At 41.6% G+C, this 24,206-nt stretch overlaps 1 protein-coding gene across 6 annotated transcripts in view; it reads right to left on the bottom strand.

Moving 5' to 3' along the window:
- The window catches only part of LOC108442582, a 298,955-nt gene that overhangs the window by 6,967 nt on the left and 267,782 nt on the right, over positions 1 to 24,206 (bottom strand). For all 6 annotated transcript variants that reach the window (XM_037531975.1, XM_037531973.1, XM_037531982.1 and 3 more), the window contains exons 8-13: positions 19,223 to 19,359; positions 15,449 to 15,570; positions 11,926 to 12,043; positions 10,980 to 11,294; positions 7,242 to 7,446; positions 2,410 to 2,833 (exon numbers count right to left, since the gene is read on the bottom strand). In XM_037531975.1, the coding sequence (XP_037387872.1) occupies positions 2,410 to 2,833; positions 7,242 to 7,446; positions 10,980 to 11,294; positions 11,926 to 12,043; positions 15,449 to 15,570; positions 19,223 to 19,359 (1,321 nt within the window). The remainder of the gene's footprint in view (positions 1 to 2,409; positions 2,834 to 7,241; positions 7,447 to 10,979; positions 11,295 to 11,925; positions 12,044 to 15,448; positions 15,571 to 19,222; positions 19,360 to 24,206) is intronic.

Here is a 24,206-nt window from a genome sequence, read left to right as displayed (position 1 = left end):
GCATTCATCACTCATATAAGAGCATACGGGGCAACCAGGTATGTCTTCTGTTAAGAAATGTTTGTGATTTATGAGCCATTTCAAACGAGATTCTGCATTTCAAATACATATTGTTCATGTGTGACAAAGGCTACAACACCTGTGCTTTATACCACTAAAAAGAGCACATTCAAATGAACAAAGGTACCAAGTAGGTATTCATAAAAGTAACAAACACCTTGTTTGACAAAAGATGAAAATAAAGACATCTACCGTAACAAAACTGTTAACTAGTATGTATTTCATATCAAAATAATGTGCTGGTCTATTTTCTTACAACGTGTATAATGCACCATTATGCAAATGCAATATGTGAGAAAAAAAGTTAGAAAATAGTGAAAGAATTTGAATGAGCACAACAGAAGAGTATACACAATGATGTTGTTGTTATGCATCAGACCAGCTAGATCCAACAATAAAGCTCATTTCTGCAAGCCTGTATTGGATTTACAATGTTATGTTAGTACCAAAGCTAATGGTGGTGTACATTCACTTTCCCACACTGGGTTTAGTACCACTTATGGCAGCTGTGGCCTAAACACTGACATTTAAAGTTTATGAGACATTCAAATAGCATATTTTTTCTTACTATTTTTTCATTTATATGTTACTGTGAACCCTTGAGTAAATACTGCATTGTAAAGCCTTTACTGAATGAGCTAGACTTCTCTCTTTCAATAATGCACACAGAACCACGCTATCCAGTGCTTTTTTTCACCCCTGTGAAGAGTTTTAGCCATAAGCTTTTTAATTATATGTGTGTGATAGTCGTCTGAGCACTGATGACAGCTGCATCGTCAATGGGGGCCGCGAAAGATGTCGAGAGGGCAACGACAGCCATGCGAATTGCTGTGAGGGCAACGGCAGCCAAGAGAGACAGCGTGATGATGGCACCCAAGTCCTGTGCACCGAAAAGGGCCACTACAGACAGCAAAAGGGCACGAGGACGATGCCCAAGGTCCTGGCGGCCAAGCTGCAGAGCAGTAGCAGTGATAGTATCGGGGAGGTGGAGCAGTGAGCTCTCTCTTATCATCTTCATTCAGGTGCTCATGCTGCCCTTAATGTGAGTTTGAAATGTTTGTTTGGCCTCGACAACATGGGCACCCGTTAGAGGCCACTGAAACGTGTCCAGTATTTGGCTTTATATTTGCTTTGTGTGAAGGAAAATAAACTAAAACACTTGCAATGCTGAGGGATCCACACCAGAAGGTGGAATGGGGGTGGAAAGCCCTTCTCCATGATAACTTGCCTACCAACAACCCCTGTTTGGTATGTTTTTGGCTGAAAAGTGCTGGAAGCAGCTGGAGGTGAACCAGTGCTGGACCCAGCAGATGGTCAGGAGCTTTCTAGTTAGGAGACTTCACTAGATAGCTCCTGGGGCAGGGGTCCCTCTCTCATTTCCCCTCAACTCACTCATTCCCAAGCAAAGAAGGCCTAGAGCTCTCCCTCTGGTTTTTCTGTCTGTCCCTCTCGTCCCTACACCTTGACAGTGAGGGGTCTCTTTCCCAAACCCCTGCCGAGGTCATGTGCTCCCTCTCTTTCCCCTTCGGAAATGAGGAGCCTTCCCTATGTTTGTCCTGGCTGCTTGGCTCCCCTCCGGAGTTGGGTGATCAGGGTGCATGCTAGGTGCCAGGCCCCCACTGCCCACATCACAGGAGAATGGCAGTGCTCAAACTCTGTGCACTAATGCTCATGGGAGATGTTGTTTACAATTTACAAAGTGACTAAAATACTTTATTAGCTTCCTGTTACCCTGTTTTTCAATGATCACGTCTCCCACAGAAGACCCATTATTTTGTTATGCTCATTTTCAATAGCTCAAAAATCAAAAACACTTATACTTTTAAGACTAATACCTAATTGTCGGAAGACCACTGTGGTATGAGTAATAAATACCTACATTTCAAACACCTGAGGTTCTTTGATGGATATATGGGGAGCCAAATTTACTTTGGAGATATGGGAAGTCAAATTTGCTCCAATGCACAAATCAATATATTTTTTCCACATTTTCACAAAGTAATGATTTGGTAATGAGTCTCTTTTATACCTTTTTTCCATAGCAATTTTATGGCAAAAATTACATTTATGTAAATTTTTTAAAGCTTCTGTATCTCTTATAGAAATAAAGACACCTGAAAAGCCTAAAAAACATTATTTCCTGAATGCATTAAGCAAATCTGGACAGCTGGAAGGCCTTTAGTAGTCTCACACAGATTGACGCTTCTGTGAAGAGCAAGTGGAGTTTTCTGGTTGTACTGGACAACAAATTTGGCATCTTAGAAAACTGAGTCTAGTTATTTAGCAGCTGCAATAAACTGAAGGAGTAACAGCTGGGCTGTTGTACTATAAAAAGAGATGATTATTTACCCAGTCCAGATCTTGGCTCTGCTGGGCATCGCTGCTCGAATCCTCCTTGGCATCGTTTTTCCGTGGCGTTCCCCCTTCGGATGCAGTGGCTCCATCCTGGGATGCTGTCCCCTCCCTGGAACTGTTCCCTCCCTCTCCAGACCCCACATACAAAGCCCCTGGCTCCAGGGGTCCCACCACTGCCCCCTGGTTCTGAATGACCAGGGAGTGGTCTGGTTGGCCCCCAGGAAAGCGGTAGCCCAGCTCAGCCAGGCCAGGCTCGTAGGGAGCCTGTGTGCGTCGGAGCACAGGGAGCGTTTGGCTGCTGTAACATAAGCGACCATACAGAGGAGTCGTCTGGCTATGATGACCGCTGTCCAGAACCCCTGACTGAGCCCAGCTGCTGTATGTCCGTGCCTTATCCTGGCCACGCTGGGAATACCGTCTGTAGAACAATAGAAGAACAAATACTATGAGCCACTTTGCTTTGTTGACATATAACACATTTGACTTATGTTTAATCTGTCCAAATGTTTGTAGACACCTGCTTATCGAGTGTTCCTTCTGAAATCAAGGGTATTAATAGGGAGTTTGTCCCCCGCAGCAATAACAGCCTTTACTCTTCAGAGAAGGCTTTACACTACGTTAGAACATTGTTGTGAGGATTTTATTGCATTCAGTGATGCTGCAGTTTAGTCCAAGCCTAGCTTAATCAGGGTCAACAGAACCAATCCTATATAAAGTATATGTAGACACACAATTAGTAATAATAATCTCCCTCTGGGTTACAGCACAGTGGGAATCAGTGATCGTCTAACATTATAGAGATATTATTATATTATATATTTGTGGCTTATCATTTTTTAATGACAGCTAAGCTCTGTTTGTCTCTATCCATCAGTGAGTAGCGTGACTTGAATGTAGTATGCTACACTTGTTTTTGTCAGCTCTGTTTACAGCAAACAGGACGGAAAAAGTTGTCATCAAATCCATTAAAGCAATTTCAGTCATACTAAGGTAGCTAGTGGTGTCAGCTATGACGTCAACCTAGCTAGCAAGCAATGCCAATAGGGAATTCTATCCATTTTTTAACAGAAATGTTCTAGATAGTTCTGTATAGTTCATCCACTGAGATGTAAAGAGTCATTCACAGTGTTTTGATGTGAGATGTGAGAGTACATTGGAGAATAAAATGATCTACCCCTGTTTACAGTTGTGACTATAGAAACCAGGTATATAGCCATATTATTTACTATATAAAACCACTGTTGAACCCATGTAATGTAATGATAAAGAAATGCAGATAATGGTAAAATGGAGTTAAACCTGAAAAAAATACCTTTAAAAATATGTTTAATGCCAAAACTGTCATAAAACAATGTCTCAAATATCAGGCAGCGATCATAAGTAGGGTTGGGAGGTATAACGGTAATAAAGTCAGAAAGAAAGAGAATGAAAACAAAGTAGAAACAAATTTCTACTGCCAAATTCTATACATTTATATTTCAGAGGGCTCACTGATTGGTGGTGTGGAAGCTCAAATAGGTGGTGCTGATAGAAAGAGGGGACAAATTAGAGCCAGGAAAAACCAGAAAGACTAAGCACGATAGCTCAGTAGCAGCTAAGAGTGCTACACTCCAGAACATGCAAAATGTCAGCTTTCACTCCTACACCAGTCACTTGACTTTCTGCTTTCTGATGTCCTCTAAACGGGTGTCATTTCAGCATTAGTTAGCTGGAAACAACGCCTGTGCTGTGGTGTGGCACATTTATCCAGCTAACTAATCCTTAGCTTAGCCAAAAAACTAAAGTCCCAAACCCTGCAGGCCAGGTTTTGGCTTTCTGTCACTCCAGAACCAGTAACTCCACTCAACTTTCGCTCTCTGAGATATTTGTTTTTATCACCTACATCTGTTTCAGCAGCGCAGACTAATGACAGTTCGTCCTAATTGCATCCCGACAATAAACTCACAGGTGAAGACGTGACGTAAACGTATTGTAAAACTCAGCGTCATGCGAGTATTTTTTTTAAATATTGAAGTACTTTACTAGAAGACATGAATATATATCATCTAGAATAGCATTGTCCAGTTTTATCCACAAAGGATTTCCCCTCAAACAAGCTGGAGCACCCCTGATTCCCCCTGTTTACTAAGTTGGTTTGAGTCCTCTAACTGCCAATCAGGTGATCTCCTGCTTTATTGGAATGAAAATCCCAGAGACACCCCAGCCCTTTCTGGATAAGATTGGACACCCCTGATCTGGAAAATGAAGAATATTTAAATCCTTCATACTGTCAAGCATGTAGTTGGTTTCAGCACTGAGGTTTGTTGCCATCTCATGGATGCTGTGTTAAACACACTGCTTGCTGTTTCTGGGACAGCGGTCTGTTTTATCACATGTGCAGACTGAGAAAAAACGAAAGAAATCAGAGTAAGGGTATTGTATGCCCTAAAAAACCAGATTACTGAGCTAAAATCCAGCTCTGTTAATCAGATTTGTTCATTGGATTTCTAGGCCTTAATCCAATTTAAGAAATCAGAGCATGCTGTTTACAACGAAATACAATTATGATCAGTTGCAGACCCAAACACTCAGTCTTGACTGCTAAGCTAGCGTTAAGCCTGCCTTTTGTCCCTTTATTACCAGCTGCTCGACTTCATTCCCTCAGATTTGAATCAATTTTTAATTCTGAAATAACACAAGATAAGATGGCAAAAAAGCATCCTAGTGGCTTTTACATGCCTCACAACATCCACTTCTCAACAATAATCTATTATCTGGCTTGCTGTTATGAAAAAAGACCCATCTAACCCTATTCATAATCATTTCATGTAACAGCTTTCTGTGAGATATCTTTTAGCGGCAGACATCTGGTTCCTATCATCACCACTGTGAACAAATCTAACCACATCAAACTCTAGTTAAGATGACTTTGCTTACACTTAATCATGTAATTAAGCAAAAACTGAAAAATAAGCCCTTAAATCATGCTTGCTGTTTCTGGGACAGCAGTTTGTTTTTCCCACGCAGACTGAGAAAAATGAAAGAAATCAGAGTAAGTGTATACACTGCAAAAAAAGTGTATGTTCCAAAAGTTCCAAAAGCCAGTTTCAGCAACCGAGGATCAGAACGCCAAGGCCCACGCCTTCGGACAAGGGTGGAGAGCCCTCTCTGGGTCGGGGATGAGCTCTTGCCTCAAGTGGAGGAGTTCAAGTATCTCTGGGTCTTGTTCACGAGTGATGGTACAAGGGAGCGGGAGATTGACAGGCAGATTGGTGCTGGGTCAGCAGTGATGCGGGCTCTTTACCGGTCTGTTGTGGTAAAGAAAGAGCTGAGCCATAAGGCAAGGCTCTCGATTTACTGGTCGATCTACATTCCCACCCTCACCTATGGTCATGAGCTTTGGGTAATGACCGAAAGAACGAGATCGCGAATACAAGCGGCCGAAATGAGTTTCCTCCGCAGGGTGTCTGGACTCTCCCTTAGAGATAGGGTGAGAAGTTCGGTCATCCAGGAGGGACTCGGAGTAGAGCCGCTGCTTCTTCACGTTGAGAGGAGCCAGCTGAGGTGGTTCGGGCATCTGGTTAGGATGCCTCCTGGACACCTCCCTCGGGAGGTGTCACAGGCAAGTCCACCGGGGAGGAGACCCCGGGAAAGACCCAGGACACGCTGGTGTGACTATATCGCCCAGCTGGACTGGGAGCGCCTCGGAATCCCTCCCAGGGAGCTAGTGGAAGTGGCTGGGGAAAGGGAGGTCTGGGCCTCATTGCTCAGGATGCTGCCCCCGCGACCCGAACCCCGGAGAAGCGGAAGATGATGGATGGATGGATGGATGGATGGATGGATGGATGGATGGAAAAAGTGTATGCATTGAAAAAGATGAATTACTGAGCTCAAATCCAGCTCTGTTAATCAGATTACTTAATCTGACTTCTAGGCCTTAATCTAATCCAAGAAATCAGAGTATGCCGTTCACACTGAAATACAATTATAATCAGACTATTAAGTTCAAGTAAACACACTCACTGTTATATTTCTGTGAAATAGCTTAGAGGCAGACGTCTGGTTCCTATCTCCACCACTGTGAACAAATCTACATATATTAAACCGCTCTGAATGACTTTGCTTACATCTTGACCATGTAATTATGCAAAAATGTTAAAAAAATAAGCCTTTAAAACGTGCTTGCTGTTTCTGGGACAGCAGTTTGGTTTTCCCACGCAGACTCAGAAAAATGAAAGAAATCAGAGTAAGTGTATACGTGTGCTGAAGAAGATGAATCACTGAGCTGAAATCCAGCTCTGTTAATCATATTACTTAATCTGACTTCTGGGCCTTAATCCAATCCAAGAAATCAGAGTATGCTGTTTACACCAAAATACAATTATAATCACATTATTAAGTTTATGTAAACACACTTTCTGTGAAATAGCTTTCAGAGGCAGACATCTGGTTCCTATTGCCACCACTGTGAACAAATCTAGATATATCAAACCACTCTGAATGAGTTTGCTTACATGTTAACCATGTAATTATGCAAAAATGTTGAAAAATAAGCCTAATAAAACAATGGGAACCAGTGCTTAGCATATCAACGCATTCTAAATTCATGCACATTGGCAAAACTACATTAATATTTCTCACGTTAAATGGGATTTCTGCCAGTGTTCGGCGAAGCCTGTCCAAGCTCGCAACCACTGCTGCAAATTTGTGTATGGAAAGGTCACTAGCGTTCCTGTCACCTTGTTAGCATATTTAGCAGCGCAACACTTCCCTCTGAGAGGAGATAAAAAGCATGTATGGTGTGCTTGTCTAGTCTGTCAGCATGAATTGAACCCAGGCCCACTCACATATTTCTGCTGTCCAGAGTGCGGTACCCCCTGTGCGCGCTGTGGGGGGCGCTCTGGAGTGCTGTGATGTCGAACGCAGCCGTGTCTGCCTCGCCACCTCCCTCATCATCGTACGTTATGATGTTCTCCCTGACATCGTCTTCCTCCAGAGGAGAGAGGGAGTCCCTTTTTTGGCGGCGCAGGGACAGAGAGAGAGCACTGACAGCTAGAGGGAGTGGGAGAGAGCGGGGGGGATGCAAAGAAAGACAGAGTGTGAACCAGCGAGAGTCATTTATAAAAGGAAAGACTTATTGTTTGTAGTAGATGACAGATTTGTGCAATAAAATTGCAGGGTGCTCCAGAGAGACAGAGATTCAATAGGCACATTAGATGACGTGGCATACAGACAGACACTCACAGAGACAAACGACTAGTAATTACAAACATGATCCTTCTCAGCTATGGAGAAGCTTTTCGTGCCAGATCTTCAAGCAGTCATAAAATATTGAGAGTATCGTGCAATGCGTTACACGAATGGCACAATTTCTCATTAGTGACATGCTGAAAACATGCCAAACTAAAAAGCACCACCTCCTTGCGCTGCTGTGATGTCGCTTAATCGCTTTACTGAAGAACAATTAACAGGGATTTGCTTTTTAAGAAAAAATTCATGTCAGATGTGAAAGTAATCCACGCTGAAAGCTCCATTGACTGCGTGGTTAATCATTGCATTTGTTTACGGGCTCATTCGATCAAAGTGGTTCAAAGTCAGAGATGAAAACTCAATTCAGACTTTTAACTGATTTGGACTTTAGACTAAAACACTTCTGCTTTTAGTGCCTCTACGTCTTAATTATGTTTACTTTATTAAAATAAATGTCTGAATGTGCCATTTTGTCAGTACCAAAACTTTATCAGTGTTTCGGTAGTGACTGTTTCGGAACAGACAATTTTAGCTCATTTCAAGCAGAATTCAGTACACGGCTTTACAATATTTATCATTAAAACACAAAAAGTTCACGTAATTCATTTAAATGTTTCAGTATTGACAGTTCTTAATGTTCCACACTGATTGGCAGACACTGGGACACATTTACTTCAAAACAATGAAATCTAATTGCTCACCATGTGGTCATGAGGGACAGGGATGCAGTCTCACTTCACTATAAAATTCAGGGAAGTGGCTGAAATAAGGCTCTGCCTATGAACTAAAACTCTGTGTTTCGGTAATGACATGCAAAATGTGGGACTGCATTTTTTTTGGACATTGTCTAAAATTAAATAGCTCTTAATAAATCAAAGAATTTCAGCTTTGAAAATTAGAAAATCATTCTAGGAAAAAAAAAAACATTTTAAAATATGTTGAAATTTAGGGTTTACGGTTGGGAAGCACCATCTCCCAATAGAACGTACCCTATAAATGATGATTTTAAATATATATAGCTGATTATTATCTCTACTAATGCCTTGGGTTTAAATAAATCATAACATATTTTTTGTAAACATCCAGGGTTTTAACATTAACAAGTTTTTTACTCTGGGATCCCATTTTGAACTAATTCAATAGAATGGTGATGACCTAATAGTGGCCCTTGCATTCCTATCAACACTATGTGGCAAAAGAATAATTACTGTCCAGTGTTAGTGACACTGTCCAGTTATAGTTGGTAATTTTTTTATTGGGTTCTCTTTATTTTACTCTACTGCTATAAAATAACAAACATAAATAAAAATCATATCATATCATAGCTGCTGAGTTTTGAATTAAGAAAACATTATTAGACGAAAACACACACAAAAAAAAGAAAACAATAATTTGAAAAATTGAATTCCATCAAACCAAAAAGGCTAAGGGGTGCAATGCTACAGAGTATTTCATAACATAAATATCATGCTACATGATTGCTTTAGGATGCAATGGCCCATTAAGGACAGGCATGAAGGCTTCTTAACCCTAACCCTAACCTCAATTCCAATAAAGTTGGGACGTTGTTTAAAACATAAATAAAAACAGAATACAATGATTTGCAAATCTTTTTCAACCTATATTCAATTGAATACACTACAAAGACAAGATATTTAATGTTCAAACGGATAAACTTTATTGTTTTTTGCAAATATTCACTAATTTTGAATTTGATGCCTGCAACACGTTCCAGAGAAGTTGGCATGTTTACCACTGTGTTACATCACCTTTCCTTTTAACAACAATCAATAAGCGTTTGGGAACTGAGGACACTAATTGTTGAAGCTTTGTCGGTGGAATTCTTTCCCATTCTTGCTTGATGTACAACTTCAGTTGCTCAACAGTCGGGGGTCTCCGTTGTCGTATTTTGCGCTTCATAATGCATTGCACATTTTCAATGGGAGACAGGTCTGGACTGCAGGCAGGCCAGTCTAGTACCCACACTCTTTTACTATGAAGCCACGCTGTTGTAACACGTGCAGAATGTGGCTTGGCGTTGTCTTGCTGAAATAAGCAGGACGTCCCTGAAAAAGACGTTGCTTGGATGGCAGCATATGTTGCTCCAAAACCTGTAAGTACCTTTCAGCGTTAATGGTGCCTTCACAGATGTGCAAGTTACCCATGCCATGGGCACTAACACACCCCCAGACCATCAGAGATGCTGGCTTTTGAACTTTGCGCTGATGATAATCTGGAGAGTCCTTTTCCTCCTTGGCCCGGAGGACACGAGGTCCATGGTTTCCAAAAACAATTTGAAATGTGGACTCGTCAGACCACAGGACACTTTTCCACTTTGCGTCAGTCCATTTCAGATGAACTCAGGCCCAGAGAAGCCGGCGGCGTTTCTGGGTGTTGTTGATATCTGGCTTTCACTTTGCATGGCAGAGTTTTAACTTGCACTTGTAGATGGAGCGACGAACTGTGTCACTGACAGTGGTTTTCTGAAGTGTTCCTGAGCCCATGTGGTAATATCTATTACAGAATTATGTGGGTTTTTAATGCAGTCCCGCCTGAGGGATCAAAGGTCACAGGCATTCAATGTTGGTTTTCTGCCTTGCTGCTTAATTGCAGAGATTTCTCCAGATTCTCTGAATCTTTTGATGATATTATGGACTGTAGATGATGAAATCCCTAAATTCCTTGCAATTGCACGTTGAGAAACATTGTTCTTAAACTGTTGGACTATTTGCTCACGCAGTTGTTCACAAAGTGGTGAACCTCGCCCCATCCTTGCTTGTGAACGTCTGAGCCATTCAGGGATGCTCCCTTTATACCCAATCATAACACCTGTTTCCAGTTAACCTGTCCACCTGTGGAATATTCCAAACAGGTGTTTTTTGAGCATTCCTCAATTTTCCCAGTCTTTTGTTGCCTCTGTCCCAACTTCTTTGGAACGTGTTGCAGATACTAAATTCAAAATCAGTGAATATTTGCAAAAAACAATAAAGTTTATCCATTTGAACATTAAATATCTTGTCTTTGTAGTGTATTCAATTGAATATAGGTTGAAAAGGATTTGCAAATCATCATATTCTATTTTTATATTTTATGTTTTACACGATGTCCCAAGTTCATTGGAATTGGGGTTGTATTAACATTTATGGCGTTTAGCAGACGCTCTTGTCCAATTTGATTAATTTACCTTGGTACGTGAAGGTAGTGTTAGGAGTCTTGCCCAAGGCAGAAACTGGAATAGGTATAGTGTAGGCTGCTACAACATGGCTGGCAGAGGAGTTACCCACTATATTTTACCAACTATGCAACTCCATATGCATCTGTGCAGACCATCTTACCCAAAAGTGTGGCCACGCAGGCTAAAATAGCCAGCAGGGCAGCAGTGCTGAGTCCAGGGGAGGGCAGTGAAGAGTGTTGGGGCAGACATACCGTCTCCCTCTCCCATTCTGCGTCGCTCTGTTTCTCCTTCTCCCCGGCCCGCGCCCCTCCTTTCAGACAGGGACAGACGGACACGGTGACCGTCCCGGTGCTGGTCAGCCCCGAGGAGCCATCCCTCAGGATCAGCGGGACGTGGAGGGTGAGGGAGGAGGAGGAAGAGGAGGAGCGGGAGAGCGACTGCAAGGGCGAGGCCAGCACCAGGCTTGCGGTGGGGCCTGGAGAGTAATGGAGAAATGGAGAGATAGAAGGTTAGAAAAGAGGGGCTTTTAGATCAAATGGAGCCGGATAGACGTTTAATTCAATTGAAATCAATTGAGTGCGCTTTAATTCCATTGCCTCGCTGCTACGACATTTGTACAGACCACTGAGTCCAAACACGGGGGGGGGGGGGGGGGGGGGGGGGGGGGGGGGGGGGGGGGGGGGGGGGGGGGGGGGGGGGGGGGGGGGGGGGGGGGGGGGGGGATGCCAGAGTGCATTCTTTCTGAGCGCAGGGGAGAAGATGGATGTGGCGGAGAGAGGCGAAGGCAAACAATGGGGGAAAACAAAAGGAGCGGTGCACAAAGGAGCCGTACAATGCCGTCGCATAGACAGAGATGATGAAGGTGGAAGCGGAAGCACAGAGGGAGAGAGAGTGAGGCGGTGGGAGACAGATAAAACAGAAGAGCGAGAGAGATGTAGAGAGAAGTGATGAGGGAGAAAGAGAAAGTTAGAGAGAGTGAAGAGAGAGGGAGAGAATCGGCAGAAGGGATCAAAAGAAGAAGTGGGAGAGGGAGAGAGAGAGAGAGAGAGAGAGAGAGAGAGAGAGAGAGAGAGAGAGAGAGAGAGAGAGAGACAGACAATGCACACCTCCACTCTCTCTGATGCTGAAGTTGAGTGCGGTGCTGGACTCTGGAGGAATGTTGAAATGGACGGTGCTGTCATTGCCTCCCTCGTCTCTATCAATCGCTCTCAACACCTGCACCACCTGAGAGAAAGAGATAGAAGGAGAAGCAGTGAGAGAGGAAAAGAGGGGAGAGCCAAAAATGGAAGAGCAAGTAGAAAAAGAAAAAGAAAAAAAAGAAAAAAAAAAAGAAAGTGGAGTGGGATTAGTTTCCACAAAATGCCAGACATCTGTATTAAGCTTACCGGCCCCCAGCCCCGCAAACAGGTAACGAGAGGCTGATTAATGTAAAGCATGAACACAAATGATAATTAACTCTGACCCCAGTATTGAGCCTTGGGGAACACCAATGCGCAGAAACAGGTTTTAGCATGTGCTCGGAAAACTCCCAGATCTGACCCAGGAGACTCACTTAGTCTAGAAATAATCGTACAGTTCCAGGCTTGTTTCAAGGATCTTTCCGAGCAGCTCGGGGACCCAGTTAAAAGAAAAACATGAATTGCGCAATATGGGCAGCTAGTAGGACAGTTATGCCGGCGCTGGTTCTTTGAGATTTTGTAACACGTGGAGATTAAGACACTGTCAAGTCATATTAGCGATTCACTACATCTTCAAGGCCATGCAACTTCCCAGCCAGGACTGGCTCCTGCTACAGACAGTTACACAAACGCTGAGCGAGCTATGTGGAGTATCTCAGTCAGGCGTGAGCGAACTAAATGCTGGAGATGAGACACGTGCTCAGGCAGCTGAGCAGATGGACATGGAGACCCAATTAAAAATAAAGAAGTGGGAAAATAATATGAGACAGGCAGCGAAACAGAAACAAACACTGATATAGACGTTCAAATGATATGTGGATTAAAAAAAGTAGGAGAGAAGATGAGCATCAAAAGATGAAGAGGCGTTCTGCTGTAGGTGTACGGTATGTACGTTAGAGATGTTAAAGGATTGTGACGCTGTGTAATGGAGCCAGTCTGGGGTAAAGATTTAGCCCCAGGCTTTGGCAAACATGGTATACGTTTCAGTGTTCAGCTACAATTATGCAAGTATGCAAACAGATGATTACATACACCAGAGGAGTTTTAGCCATGGAGGGCATTAGTAACACAAAGAGCATGCATTACTGTGTTTAAAGAAGTCTAGGGCTTTCATAAAAGCAAACAAACAACAACAGACTAACCAAAAAAACACTATTGTGGTGTTCCTTTGTGCATTTTATTAGACATTACATAAAGATTAACAAGGCCCATAAGCTTTTTCTTATATTTTTCCCCATTGAAGTACAACACTTGTGTTTGCATGGTTTTCTGTACCAAAAACAGCCCAAATTTCTCTTTTCACAATTTTCCAACCTCTCTTTTTTGACTTTTTGAGAATTAAGCAGGCTATTTTTGCTTTTTTTATGACCACCCCCTTGTTTCTACACTCATTGTCCATTTTATCAGCTCCACTTACTATATACTTCCACTTTGTAGTTCTACAGTTACAGACTGTAGTCCATCTGTTTCTCTGATACTTTGTTAGCCCCCTTTCACCTTTTCTTCAGTGGTCAGGACCCCCATGGAACCTCACAGAGCAGGATGGTGGATTATTCTCAGCACTACAGTAATGATGTGGACATGGGGCGTTTGTGTGTTGTGCTGGTAGTCGATCAGACACAGAGTTTTTAAACACCTCAGTGTCACTGCTGGACTGAGAATAGTCCACCAACCAAATATATCCAGCCAACAGCGTCCTGTAGGCAGCGTTCTGTGACCACTGATGAAGGACTGGAGGATGACCAAACTGTGCAGCAGCAGATGAGCTATCATCTCTGACTTTACATCTACAGTGTGGACTGACAAGGTAGGAGTGTTCAATAGAGTGGACAGTGACTGGACACAGTGTTTAAAAACTCCAGAAGCACTGCTGTGTCTGATCCACTCATACCAGCACAATGCACTCTAACATAGCACCACCACGTCAGTGTTACTGCAGTGCTCAGAATAATCCACCTCCCAAATACTACCTGCTCTGTGAGGGTCCATGAGAGTCCTGACCACTGAAGAACAGGGTAAAAGGGGGCTAACAAAGTATCAGAGAAACAGATGGACTACAGTCTGTAACTGTAGAACTACAAAGTGCACCATATAGTAAGCGCAGCTGTTATGCCTGTTCAGTGTATGTAAAAAACCTATATTCTGATTGGCTGCCTTGCATTTTGCCTCTTTCAAAAAGCAGCAACAACATTCCTTATGACTTCAGCTTGAATGAGCAGGCAAAACTGCTGTAGGTCAAATGGGCAGCAATTTTATTGACTGATTTTTATTAGCCTTGTATTTAACCCAGAGCACACTGTGTGGGCTAAAGGGTGACTTACAAGCACTCAATATGAACCTCCTCCAGCTGTACAGACAACATCAACACCATAGTGAAATTCATCCCATACTCGATTGAGCATGTCTGTTCTTGGAACTGTTGGTACCAACCACCAACGCTCTGAGCTGTTGGAGGTTCATTGCAAATGAAAATCACGTCACACAGTTATGACAGATTCACTCTTATTGAAGTGGAAAGCACCGAACGCTTTCTGCTCCGGGTGAGTCAGAAACTCTATGACCACCTCTTTCAATTGGTATGTGATTGGTTCCTAGGCGCCTCACAGTTGTAAATATATGACAATTTGAATTTGGATGAATCTTTTTGAACACAATATAAACACTATTATTTCTATTTTCAAATTCTGACAAAAACTGAAAAACATCACCCGAGAACCATTTTACAAGCTTCAAATAATTGCTGAAATAAAAAAAATAAAAAAAAATAAAAACAACAAAAAAAAACATTGTGTTTTTCAGGAACAGATATGCTCGAAATTTAATGACTTCCAGTTCAGGCTGTGCTAGGCATGTATCTTTTCTTCATAGCATTCTAAATTATATTTAAAACAACAATTTACTAAAATGACATGACCTTGCAGGTGTGGTGTTTTCTGAGCAGCTCCTGTGCTGTACTAACAGTGTGTTGTGGATGCTCTTATTTGATACAGCATTAAAAACGTGGAATAAAGAATCTGTTTGTGCTGTGAAGTTTTAAACCAGCTGTAAAACTTCTGAATATGAAAACAAATAAAGTAAAAAGAGCTAATATTCCAGCCTGAAAGTGGTTACACAACAGAACTGTATACCTACCTCATTGCAAATTTTGCACTGGGCTTATTCTCATTGTCCATCACTTTAACATGCTCTACACATGATTTTTAAGCATGGACATCAGTGTAGTTTGTAGCTCTAAGGTGAGGTGATGCAGATGATGTATTCATCTTAAAAAATATTTAATTAGTTTAAACATTTTAAACATATTAAAGATAATAAGCTAAACTCTAAAACATTTTTTGTGCTTTGAAAAAGAAGGCTATGAACACAAAATAGAGAAAAAAATACCATCATAAGAAACAAATGCGCACGTATGAACATTATTTGGGCCTCATTCATATAGCAGATGCCTCACCTGTCCAGCGGAGGCGGAGTCACACATGGCCGTGTTGTACTGTCGGTCTAGTTCCGGGGCATTGTCATTCAGATCCAGTGTCTCGATAGCAACCACCACCCTGGATACTTGGCTGGGGTTGTCTGAGGTGAGAATAGACAAAGGCTGTTTACTGGAACTTTCCAGTGCATGCATGGAGCCAGTAAGCTTGGACAAACATAAGCACTATATACCTATGTGCGTACCTTGAAATGTGTTTGCTACCCACTAAATTACAGGCTCGGAAAGTTCAAAACACACATAACGCACATAGACGGAAACCCATATAATCACGGCTGAAGTGACGTTTTTAAAAACTGAGACTTCAGCAGTACTTCAATCACTCATCCCATTCTGGACTAATGGCTTGTCATAGCAAATAAATAGCTTTTACCAGGGTGTATTGGTACAGTACGGGGCTGTCGTAGCGGGGAAATGGACTTAATGGATTGGTACTGAGCCTGAGAAAGCACGCCTGCAATCGCTCTCGCTCATTATGATTCAGCCCCACACGCTCAGCTCTGGCTTGGACTGTATTCACATGAACGTTTTTGGACTGCTTTCACACACACACACACACACACACACACATGCACGCGCACACACTCACTCACTCACATGCTGGTGCTGTAACATCATGTTGTGGATTAGTGCCCATTGCACCACATTGCTGGAAATAAGCTCCTTCTACAATAGCTATTAAGCCTGTGTCGAATAGTATAATGCAACTTTTTCAAAGGCGAATAAAAGAGCAGCACTCAGTCCCCAGTGTTTACAACTGTGGCTTCCTATACATATTACCAGTACTAACAAGAATACACTGCATAATATTATACTTCATATCTTAGATTCCTTCCACACCAGTTGTGCTATTTTTACGTGAGTAAATAATGCCAACTGTCTCATGATATGATGCTAAATATGATAAATGTGTCATGATTCAATATATCCTGATGGATTATGATACTACAATTCACCTATCCATGCTCCACCCGCAAATATGCTCCATAAATAAACTGTAGCTAGGTTGGATAACCTTTACAGAATCATATTTAGCACTGTAGCACTAGCACAGTGGCCCAAAACCAGTCACTCGACTGCAGACCACCATCTAGCCAGAATAAACCTGAACTGCAATATTTGGATCCGTAGACCACTAGCCAAGCTGCATTATATGGCCAAAACTTTGTGGACACTTGATCATCACACCTACTTGAGCTTGCTGAACATCACATTCTAAAACCATGGGCACTAACATGGAGTTGGCCCACCTTTGCGGCTATAACAGCCTCCACTCTTCCGGAAGGCCTTCCACAAGATTTTGTGTGTCTCTATAGGAATCTGGGCCCATTTTGTCATCACTCCAGAGAACACATTTCCACTGCTCCAGAGTCCAGTTATGGCCTTGCTTTACACCCCTCCAGTCAACACTAGGCACTGTGCATAGTGATCTCAGGCTTGTGTGCAGCTGCTCAGCCATAGAAACCCATTTAATGAAGCTCCAGATGCAGAGCTCTTGTGCTGATGTTGCTTCCAGAGGCAGTTTAGAACTCTGTAGTAAGCCTTGTGAGTTTGTGTTGTTTAATGCTTTGCTGCTGCTGCTCTTAGACACTTCCACTTCACAATAGCACTTACAGTTGACAGGGGCAGATCTAGCAGGACAAATTGACGTGTGGCAAAGGTGGCATCATATGAAAGTGCGGATGTTTGGAAAATTAAATTGTTGTATCTTGACTAGTTTCGATTAGCTACAACAATTCAGCCCAGCTAGCATTCTAAACAGGAGAATCTGCCTTTTGTAGCGACCCTAAAAGAGATCGCTAGTTATTATCAGGGCTGTGAATTGGTTCGAGGAGTGAAACCAAAAACTGGAAATGAACAGTATGAACTGAAAACCATCCTTAATTGTTCCAGAATAGAGACCTTTATCTCAAATTAATAATAATGACTTTGTTGTTCATTCCGTGTAGCCCACCAGCTTAGCATTTATGTGTTACCTGCCAAACTATCACATGTTGTGGGCTTAACATCACATTAAACATCAGATACCATAGATACCATATAAATCTGATTAACATATGTAGATACCATATAACTCTGATGTTAATCAGATTTATATGGTATCTACATATGTACTGTTAATCTATAAGTGTACAACATAAGCAGACAACAGCTCTATGCCTTTGCTTTCACTCTCATGTAATTTTATTGTGTCGTTTCATAATGCAATAAATCATTTAGCCAGCTAGAGTGTGTAGACTTGTGGAATTTGGTGTGTAGCATTGCATTTTGATCATAACAACCTCTGTTAAATTAGTGTTGGGTTTTTCATAGCAAAACTGGAGCAATTCACTAATTCTCAGATTCAGCATTAACATAATCATGCTATAATCATGTCGTGGCAGATGCCAAATGCTGTCACAAGCTGTCATGTTAGGATTACTGTTAATTGTTGTCCTATGTCACATGCTTATTTTTACTCGTTAGCCACCATTGCGTCAAACATTATGACATCTGTCACGACAATTAAGGGTAATGGTAACTTAATGCTGCTGTTTTATTGAACATAATATGTTGTGAAACCTCATGACAGCATATTGATATCTGCTATGATGTTTATGGCATGATTATGCTTGTGGCAATGTTATCTGTTACGGTTCAAATAACATGCTATCCAGTATTTTGCATGTACATGTAAACATGTGTTTGTGTAAAAGGAACAGGAATTAAATTGCTTTTTCATTTTAATCTAATCTGCTAAGGAACATTATGCTGGGGTTGGAAATCACGAATGGGAAATGTGACAATATTGTTTCTGTTTGGAGCAAACAGTTTCTGAGCCCTGGTTATTATGCTATTAGATTGATTTAATTTTTTGCCAATGTTCTGTAAAGCTTGTTCAACAAGCACAAAGCATTTGTGATGATTATTGTGGAAAACAATTGGAAATAATGGCAGGGCTGCATGATGAATCATATTTTTACGCCTATCTACGGTAAACACAACTACACACTACTAGCCTCTAAAAATGCTTCAAATGTAATGATTACTCCCACTTTCAGTGTTGCGTGCACTAAATGCACAGGTATGATACTGTAATGGCCACTGTTACAACAAATGTGCATCATCATAAGGAATTAAATATATATTCATTTATTTTAGCAGGCCTAATAATTCATGTTTGTAGCCTGACCGAAAACACTAATTGACAAATAGGTCCAGGGAATTCTAGACTGAAGCACATCATGAAACTCACTCACGTTTGGCAGAGTACAGATTCTCCACAAGGGGGAACCACTAGCACTCAAATAGCTTTTGATGCTCCACTAGAGCATAGAAGTGCACAGAAATGTGCTTGCAGTTCTCTTGTCAGTAGAATTTAATATTTATTTATTTTGCAATTTTACAACACCATAAATTTGACTTGTTTTCCTTAAGAAAGGTAAGATAAATTTCTGTCTACCTAGCCAAAAACGTTTGTATTTGCTGCACATGCGGTCAGGATCAAACTACTCAATGCTAAGCTGAGTATACGAGCTATAGAGGAATCCTCACAAGATTTCCTAGCTTGCATAGAAAACTGGAATATGTAATAAGTGTTAAAACTGCTGTAACTTTGTTTAACCTTGCAGAGATATGGTAATGAGCCATCCAGGCAACATTCTTGACTGTAAGAGGTTTGCTCATTGTGCACCAACTGTACTGTACTGCATTGCAGAGGTGTACTGCATATGTGTGGTGAAGACCCATGGGTACCTCTCTGAGTGGCAATGATGGTGACGTTGTGCCATTGCTCATGTTCGCGGTCCAGCTCTGTCGCCGTAGTGATGAGTCCAGTGTCTGGGGCGATGCGGAACAGAGCCTCTGGATCTGACTGGGGATCAATGGAGTATCTGAGATAGAAGGAAGGAGAGATAGAGGTTGAGACAGTATAAGAGACCCTGAGCAAAAGGATAGAGGGGGAAACAATGGACAGACATTGGAGGTAAAGGATAAGGGAAATAAAGAAGTGAGGCAAACAGAGATGAGAGGGTGACCAAAGCCCAGTGCTGGCACAACTCAAAGTCTGAGCTGTTTTTTTTTTTTAAAAAAAGGCCAAACAATAAAGGGGCAGTTAAAAAGTTTTGACACTCATCAGCTCCCTTAGCATGCATCGCACAAATACACTATTACCCAAAAGGATTCTATATAGTACCAAAAAGGATGCTTTGGCTTGTAACAGTAGTGCTTTTTGGTGCTATACAGAACCATCTACAATACATTCTCCATCAATCTGAACAATGAGCAATGACGTTGCATGAGCGGCAGTTTGAAAAGATGCAGCGGCGCTTCACAGATCTCGGAGGAAACCTGTGTTAGCCATCGCCCTCCTAACGTTGATAGTTCATCTTGTGATTGGAGGAGTTCTAACTAGCCGGTGGAATTGGAGACAACTACAACCCCAATTCCAATTAAGTTGGGACGTTGTGTAAAACATAAATAAAAACAGAATACAATGATTTGCAAATCCTTTTCAATCTATATTCAATTGAATCCACTACAAAGACAAGATATTTAATGTTCAAATGGATGAACTTTATTGTTTTTTGCAAATATTCACTCATTTTGAATTTGATGCCTGCAACACGTTCCAAAGAAGTTGGGACAGGGGCATGTTTACCACTGTGTTACATCACCTTTCCTTTTAACAACACTCAATAAGCGTTTGGGAACTGAGGACACTAATTGTTGAAGCTTTGTAGGTGGAATTCTTTCCCATTCTTGCTTGATGTACAACTTCAGTTGCTCAACAGTCGGGGGTCTCCGTTGTTGTATTTCGCACTTCATAATGTGCCACACATTTTAATGGGAGACAGGTCTGGACTGCAGGCAGGCCAGTCTAGTACCCGCATTTTACTACAAAGCTACACTGTTGTATCAGAATGTGGCTTGGCATTGTCTTGCTGGAATAAGCAGGACGTCCCTGAAAAAGACGTTGCTTGGATGGCAGCAGATGTTGCTCTAAAACCTGTATGTACCTTTCAGCATTAATGGTGCCTTCACAGATGTGCAAGTTACCCATGCCATGGACACTAACACACCCCCAGACCATCAGAGATGCTGGCTTTTGAACTTTGCACTGATAACAATCTGGACAGTCCTTTTCCTCTTTGGCCTGGAGGACATAACGTCCATGATTTCCAAAAACCACAGGACACTTTTTCCACTTTGCATCAGTCCATCTCAGATGAGCTCGGGCTCAGAGAAGCAGGCGGCGTTTCTGGGTGTTGTTGATATCTGGCTTTCGCTTTGCATGGCAGAGTTTTAACTTGCACTTGTAGATGGAGCGACGAACTGTGTTCACTGACAGTGGTTTTCTGAAGTGTTCCTGAGCCCATGTGGTAATATCCGTTACAGAATGATGTGGGTTTTTAATGCAGTGCCGCCTGAGGGATCGAAGGTCATGGGCATTCAATGTTGGTTTCCTCCTGGCCGCTTACTTGCAGAGATTTCTTCAGATTCTCTGAATCTTTTGATGATATTATGGACTGTAGATGATGAAATCCCTAAACTCCTTGCAATTGCACATTGAGAAACGTTGTTCTTAAACTGTTGGACTATTTCCTCACGCAGTTGTTCACAAAGTGGTGAACCTCACACCATCCTTGCTTGTGAACGACTGACCCTTTCAGGGATGCTCCCTTTATACCCAATCATGACACTCACCTGTTTCCAATTAACCTGTTCACCTGTGGAATATTCCAAACAGGTGTTTTTTGAGCATTCCTCAACTTTCCCAGTCTTTTGTTGCCCCTGTCCCAACTTCTTTGGAATGTGTTGCAGGCATCAAATTCAAAATCAGTGAATATTTGCAAAAAACAATAAAGTTTATCCATTTGAACATTAAATATCTTGTCTTTATAGTGTATTCAATTGAATATAGGTTGAAAAGGATTTGCAAATCATCGTATTCTGTTTTTATTTATGTTTTAAACAACGTCCCAACTTCATGGAAAAATTATAACTAAAAAAATAAAATAAATAAATAAATACAACCCAGCTAGCCTTAGTGTAACACATACCTTGGCAGACGTCCAAAATTGTAAAGAAAACAGTGAATCAGCCTTTATTCAGCACAAAATGGATGCTAAAGACCATTTTTGTATCCTTAAGCCAAACTGAGATAAGATATCTACCTTACTCACTTTTAACTTGTTCCTCTCATCTGTCAAGTCATTTATTATGTTTGAGATGTCCACTCTCTAATTTGGAATGGTGAGGATTTCAAGGATGGCAGTTACTACAGTTATATGCTATAACGAGATTTGGCATTCGGCATTCACCATCTAATGAAAAACGATTTTAAAAATCCACCACAAAGTAGTTGCGTTTTTCCACAAGTTCCTCCTGATCAAAGTTCCTTTGATAACCAGATCAAAGTATCACTTGATCATCATGAAAAACAGAATAGCAATTCAACCATTACCCATAATATCAGCACAGCTCTGGGATTCAGTCTCGTATTACCTGCTTGTGCTGAGCTGTTCATGCATATTCGCATTGCAGCCAACAACAGCTTCAGGCAATGATGTGCTTCCATCACTGATTTGCGCCCACTGAATTTAGTTATCACTAACTGACAAACATGCATACCTCACCAGACATCAAGTCTGTCCTGCTCTGGGCAAAACAGCCATTTGTGTCTGCAAATCAGTAAAGATGTGCAGGTATTTGTGTGAAGACGTTTATACAGGCGTCTGCTACAGTGTCCATTTTACCAGCTCCACTTATCATGAAAGTGCACTTTGTAGCTCTTACAGACTGCAGGCCCATCTGTTTTACCAGGTATTATTTGGGTGTTATTAGTTGGGTCATTCTCAGCACTGCAGTGACACTGAAGTGGTGGTGTGTTGCACTCGTATGAGTGGATCAGACACGGCAGTGCTGCTAAACACTGTGTTTGTTGTTGTGAAGGACTCGTTTTTGGGCTGAACCCAATCCAAACTCTACTGGATATCCACTCCACAATTCAGCTGATCTCTTTTTGCAGATTTTAGAGGGGTGTAAGCCTCAGTGAGCCTCATGAGTCATATGAATCAATAAAATACATTCTTTTACTTGCTGTATTTAAAGCATTGGTTTGGTTTCAAAAACTGTCCAATCAGGATTTATTTCATTAGGGTTTGTAAGTAGACACCATAGATATGCATGTATAAACGCCAGGTTGGGTTCAGCCATGCACATCAACAGCACCACCATCTTGAGCAGGTCAACGTTGCTGCCAGACTGCAGTTTAAGAAATAGCTCAGTAGGTTGGACAGGATTATATAAAGGGGGAATGTAGCAATCTTTCTTTATAAATATGGCTCTGGAGTTTGGGAAGCACAGAACACACTGGTGTTAAGCTTATTTCATATCATGACCCATATAGGCCATTATAACTTGATGTGAACTGTATTTACACTATCCAATCTGGAAACATCACTTTAGATTAGCACCTTCTTCCTGTGTGTTGGGTGTCTTATATGCCATATATGTTTATCTGCATGAAATTTGACAGTAATTCACACATTGATGGGTGCTGACGTGTGACAGTTTCTATCGGGATTCGCGCTAAAATCAGTGCTATCAGTCTTTAACACCAGGTGCAGATGAAATGCATTTCCTGCTGTTGCTCCAGAGAGCCAGCTAACCAGCATGCCCTCATTTATGAAATAGAAATGAAGGCAACCGATAAAAATGGCAGAAATCCATGCTTTCAATGTATTATTTACATTTATTTTGTGGCACTCTTGATTGTACTTGGAAGCAAGTAATACAAAGAAAGAAATCTGGCACTTGTGTTCCCTTCTACAGAGTCAGATTGAGCTCTACTGTTGGATTTAGGACTTCACACTTTATATCTGATATCTGTTTGTGCTAGATTTTTATGATCGTAAACATGTTGATGTATTTGATCTGCTGTACCTTTGCTTAGAGGGATCCCATCACTACCTGTGAGCATTTACATAAATGTAAATATTACTCACTCATACACTTCTTATAGTGGTTCTCAGCTTTTTATCTCAATGTAAACAGCTAATTTATAGCCATCTGTTTGTAATCCAAGTGACTTACAAATATAGCGCCATATTAATTGGATATTTAAATAACCAGCAGCATTGAAAAATGTCTGATGGGTGCTCCCGAGTGGTGCAGCTGTCTTAAGTGTTGGCCCTGTCTTCAGGAGATTGCGATCCCTGCTGATGCTACAGTCATCTGTGACCTGGAGTCCAAGAGAGCACCACTGGACTTGCTCTCTAGGTGGGTAGGATGGCTACCCCATCACCCAAATGCGATGCAAGACAACACAGGCGTCTGTTAACTGACATAACAGATCTGGCGCTTTCTTTCGATTTGAAAAGATGCGGTGGCACTTCACAGATCTTAGAAGAAGCCTGTGCTAGCCGTTACCCTCCTAGTAGTATCGTGTGATTGGGGGACCCCTAACTAGTGGTTGGAGTTAGAGGTGAATAAATTGGTGAGAAAGTTGGGGGGGAAATAAAAAAAGTCTGGTGATTATAACAAAAATGGGTAAAAAATGGGTATGGCAGATTTCATCACATATCATATCTCAATACATGTGTGTTTGTTTACAAGCAGATCATGACCTCTCCAACATGGCAAACATGCAGACGTATTGCCTTAGATTGAGAAGAGACAACACAACATCTAAGTATTTATATCTATGGTAGATGCAGCCAAGCAAGCTCTCTCATTG

The sequence above is a fragment of the Pygocentrus nattereri genome, chromosome 2, assembly GCF_015220715.1.
Source record: "Pygocentrus nattereri isolate fPygNat1 chromosome 2, fPygNat1.pri, whole genome shotgun sequence".
NCBI lineage: Eukaryota > Metazoa > Chordata > Actinopteri > Characiformes > Serrasalmidae > Pygocentrus > Pygocentrus nattereri.
This window is presented reverse-complemented; position numbering and strand designations above follow the sequence as displayed.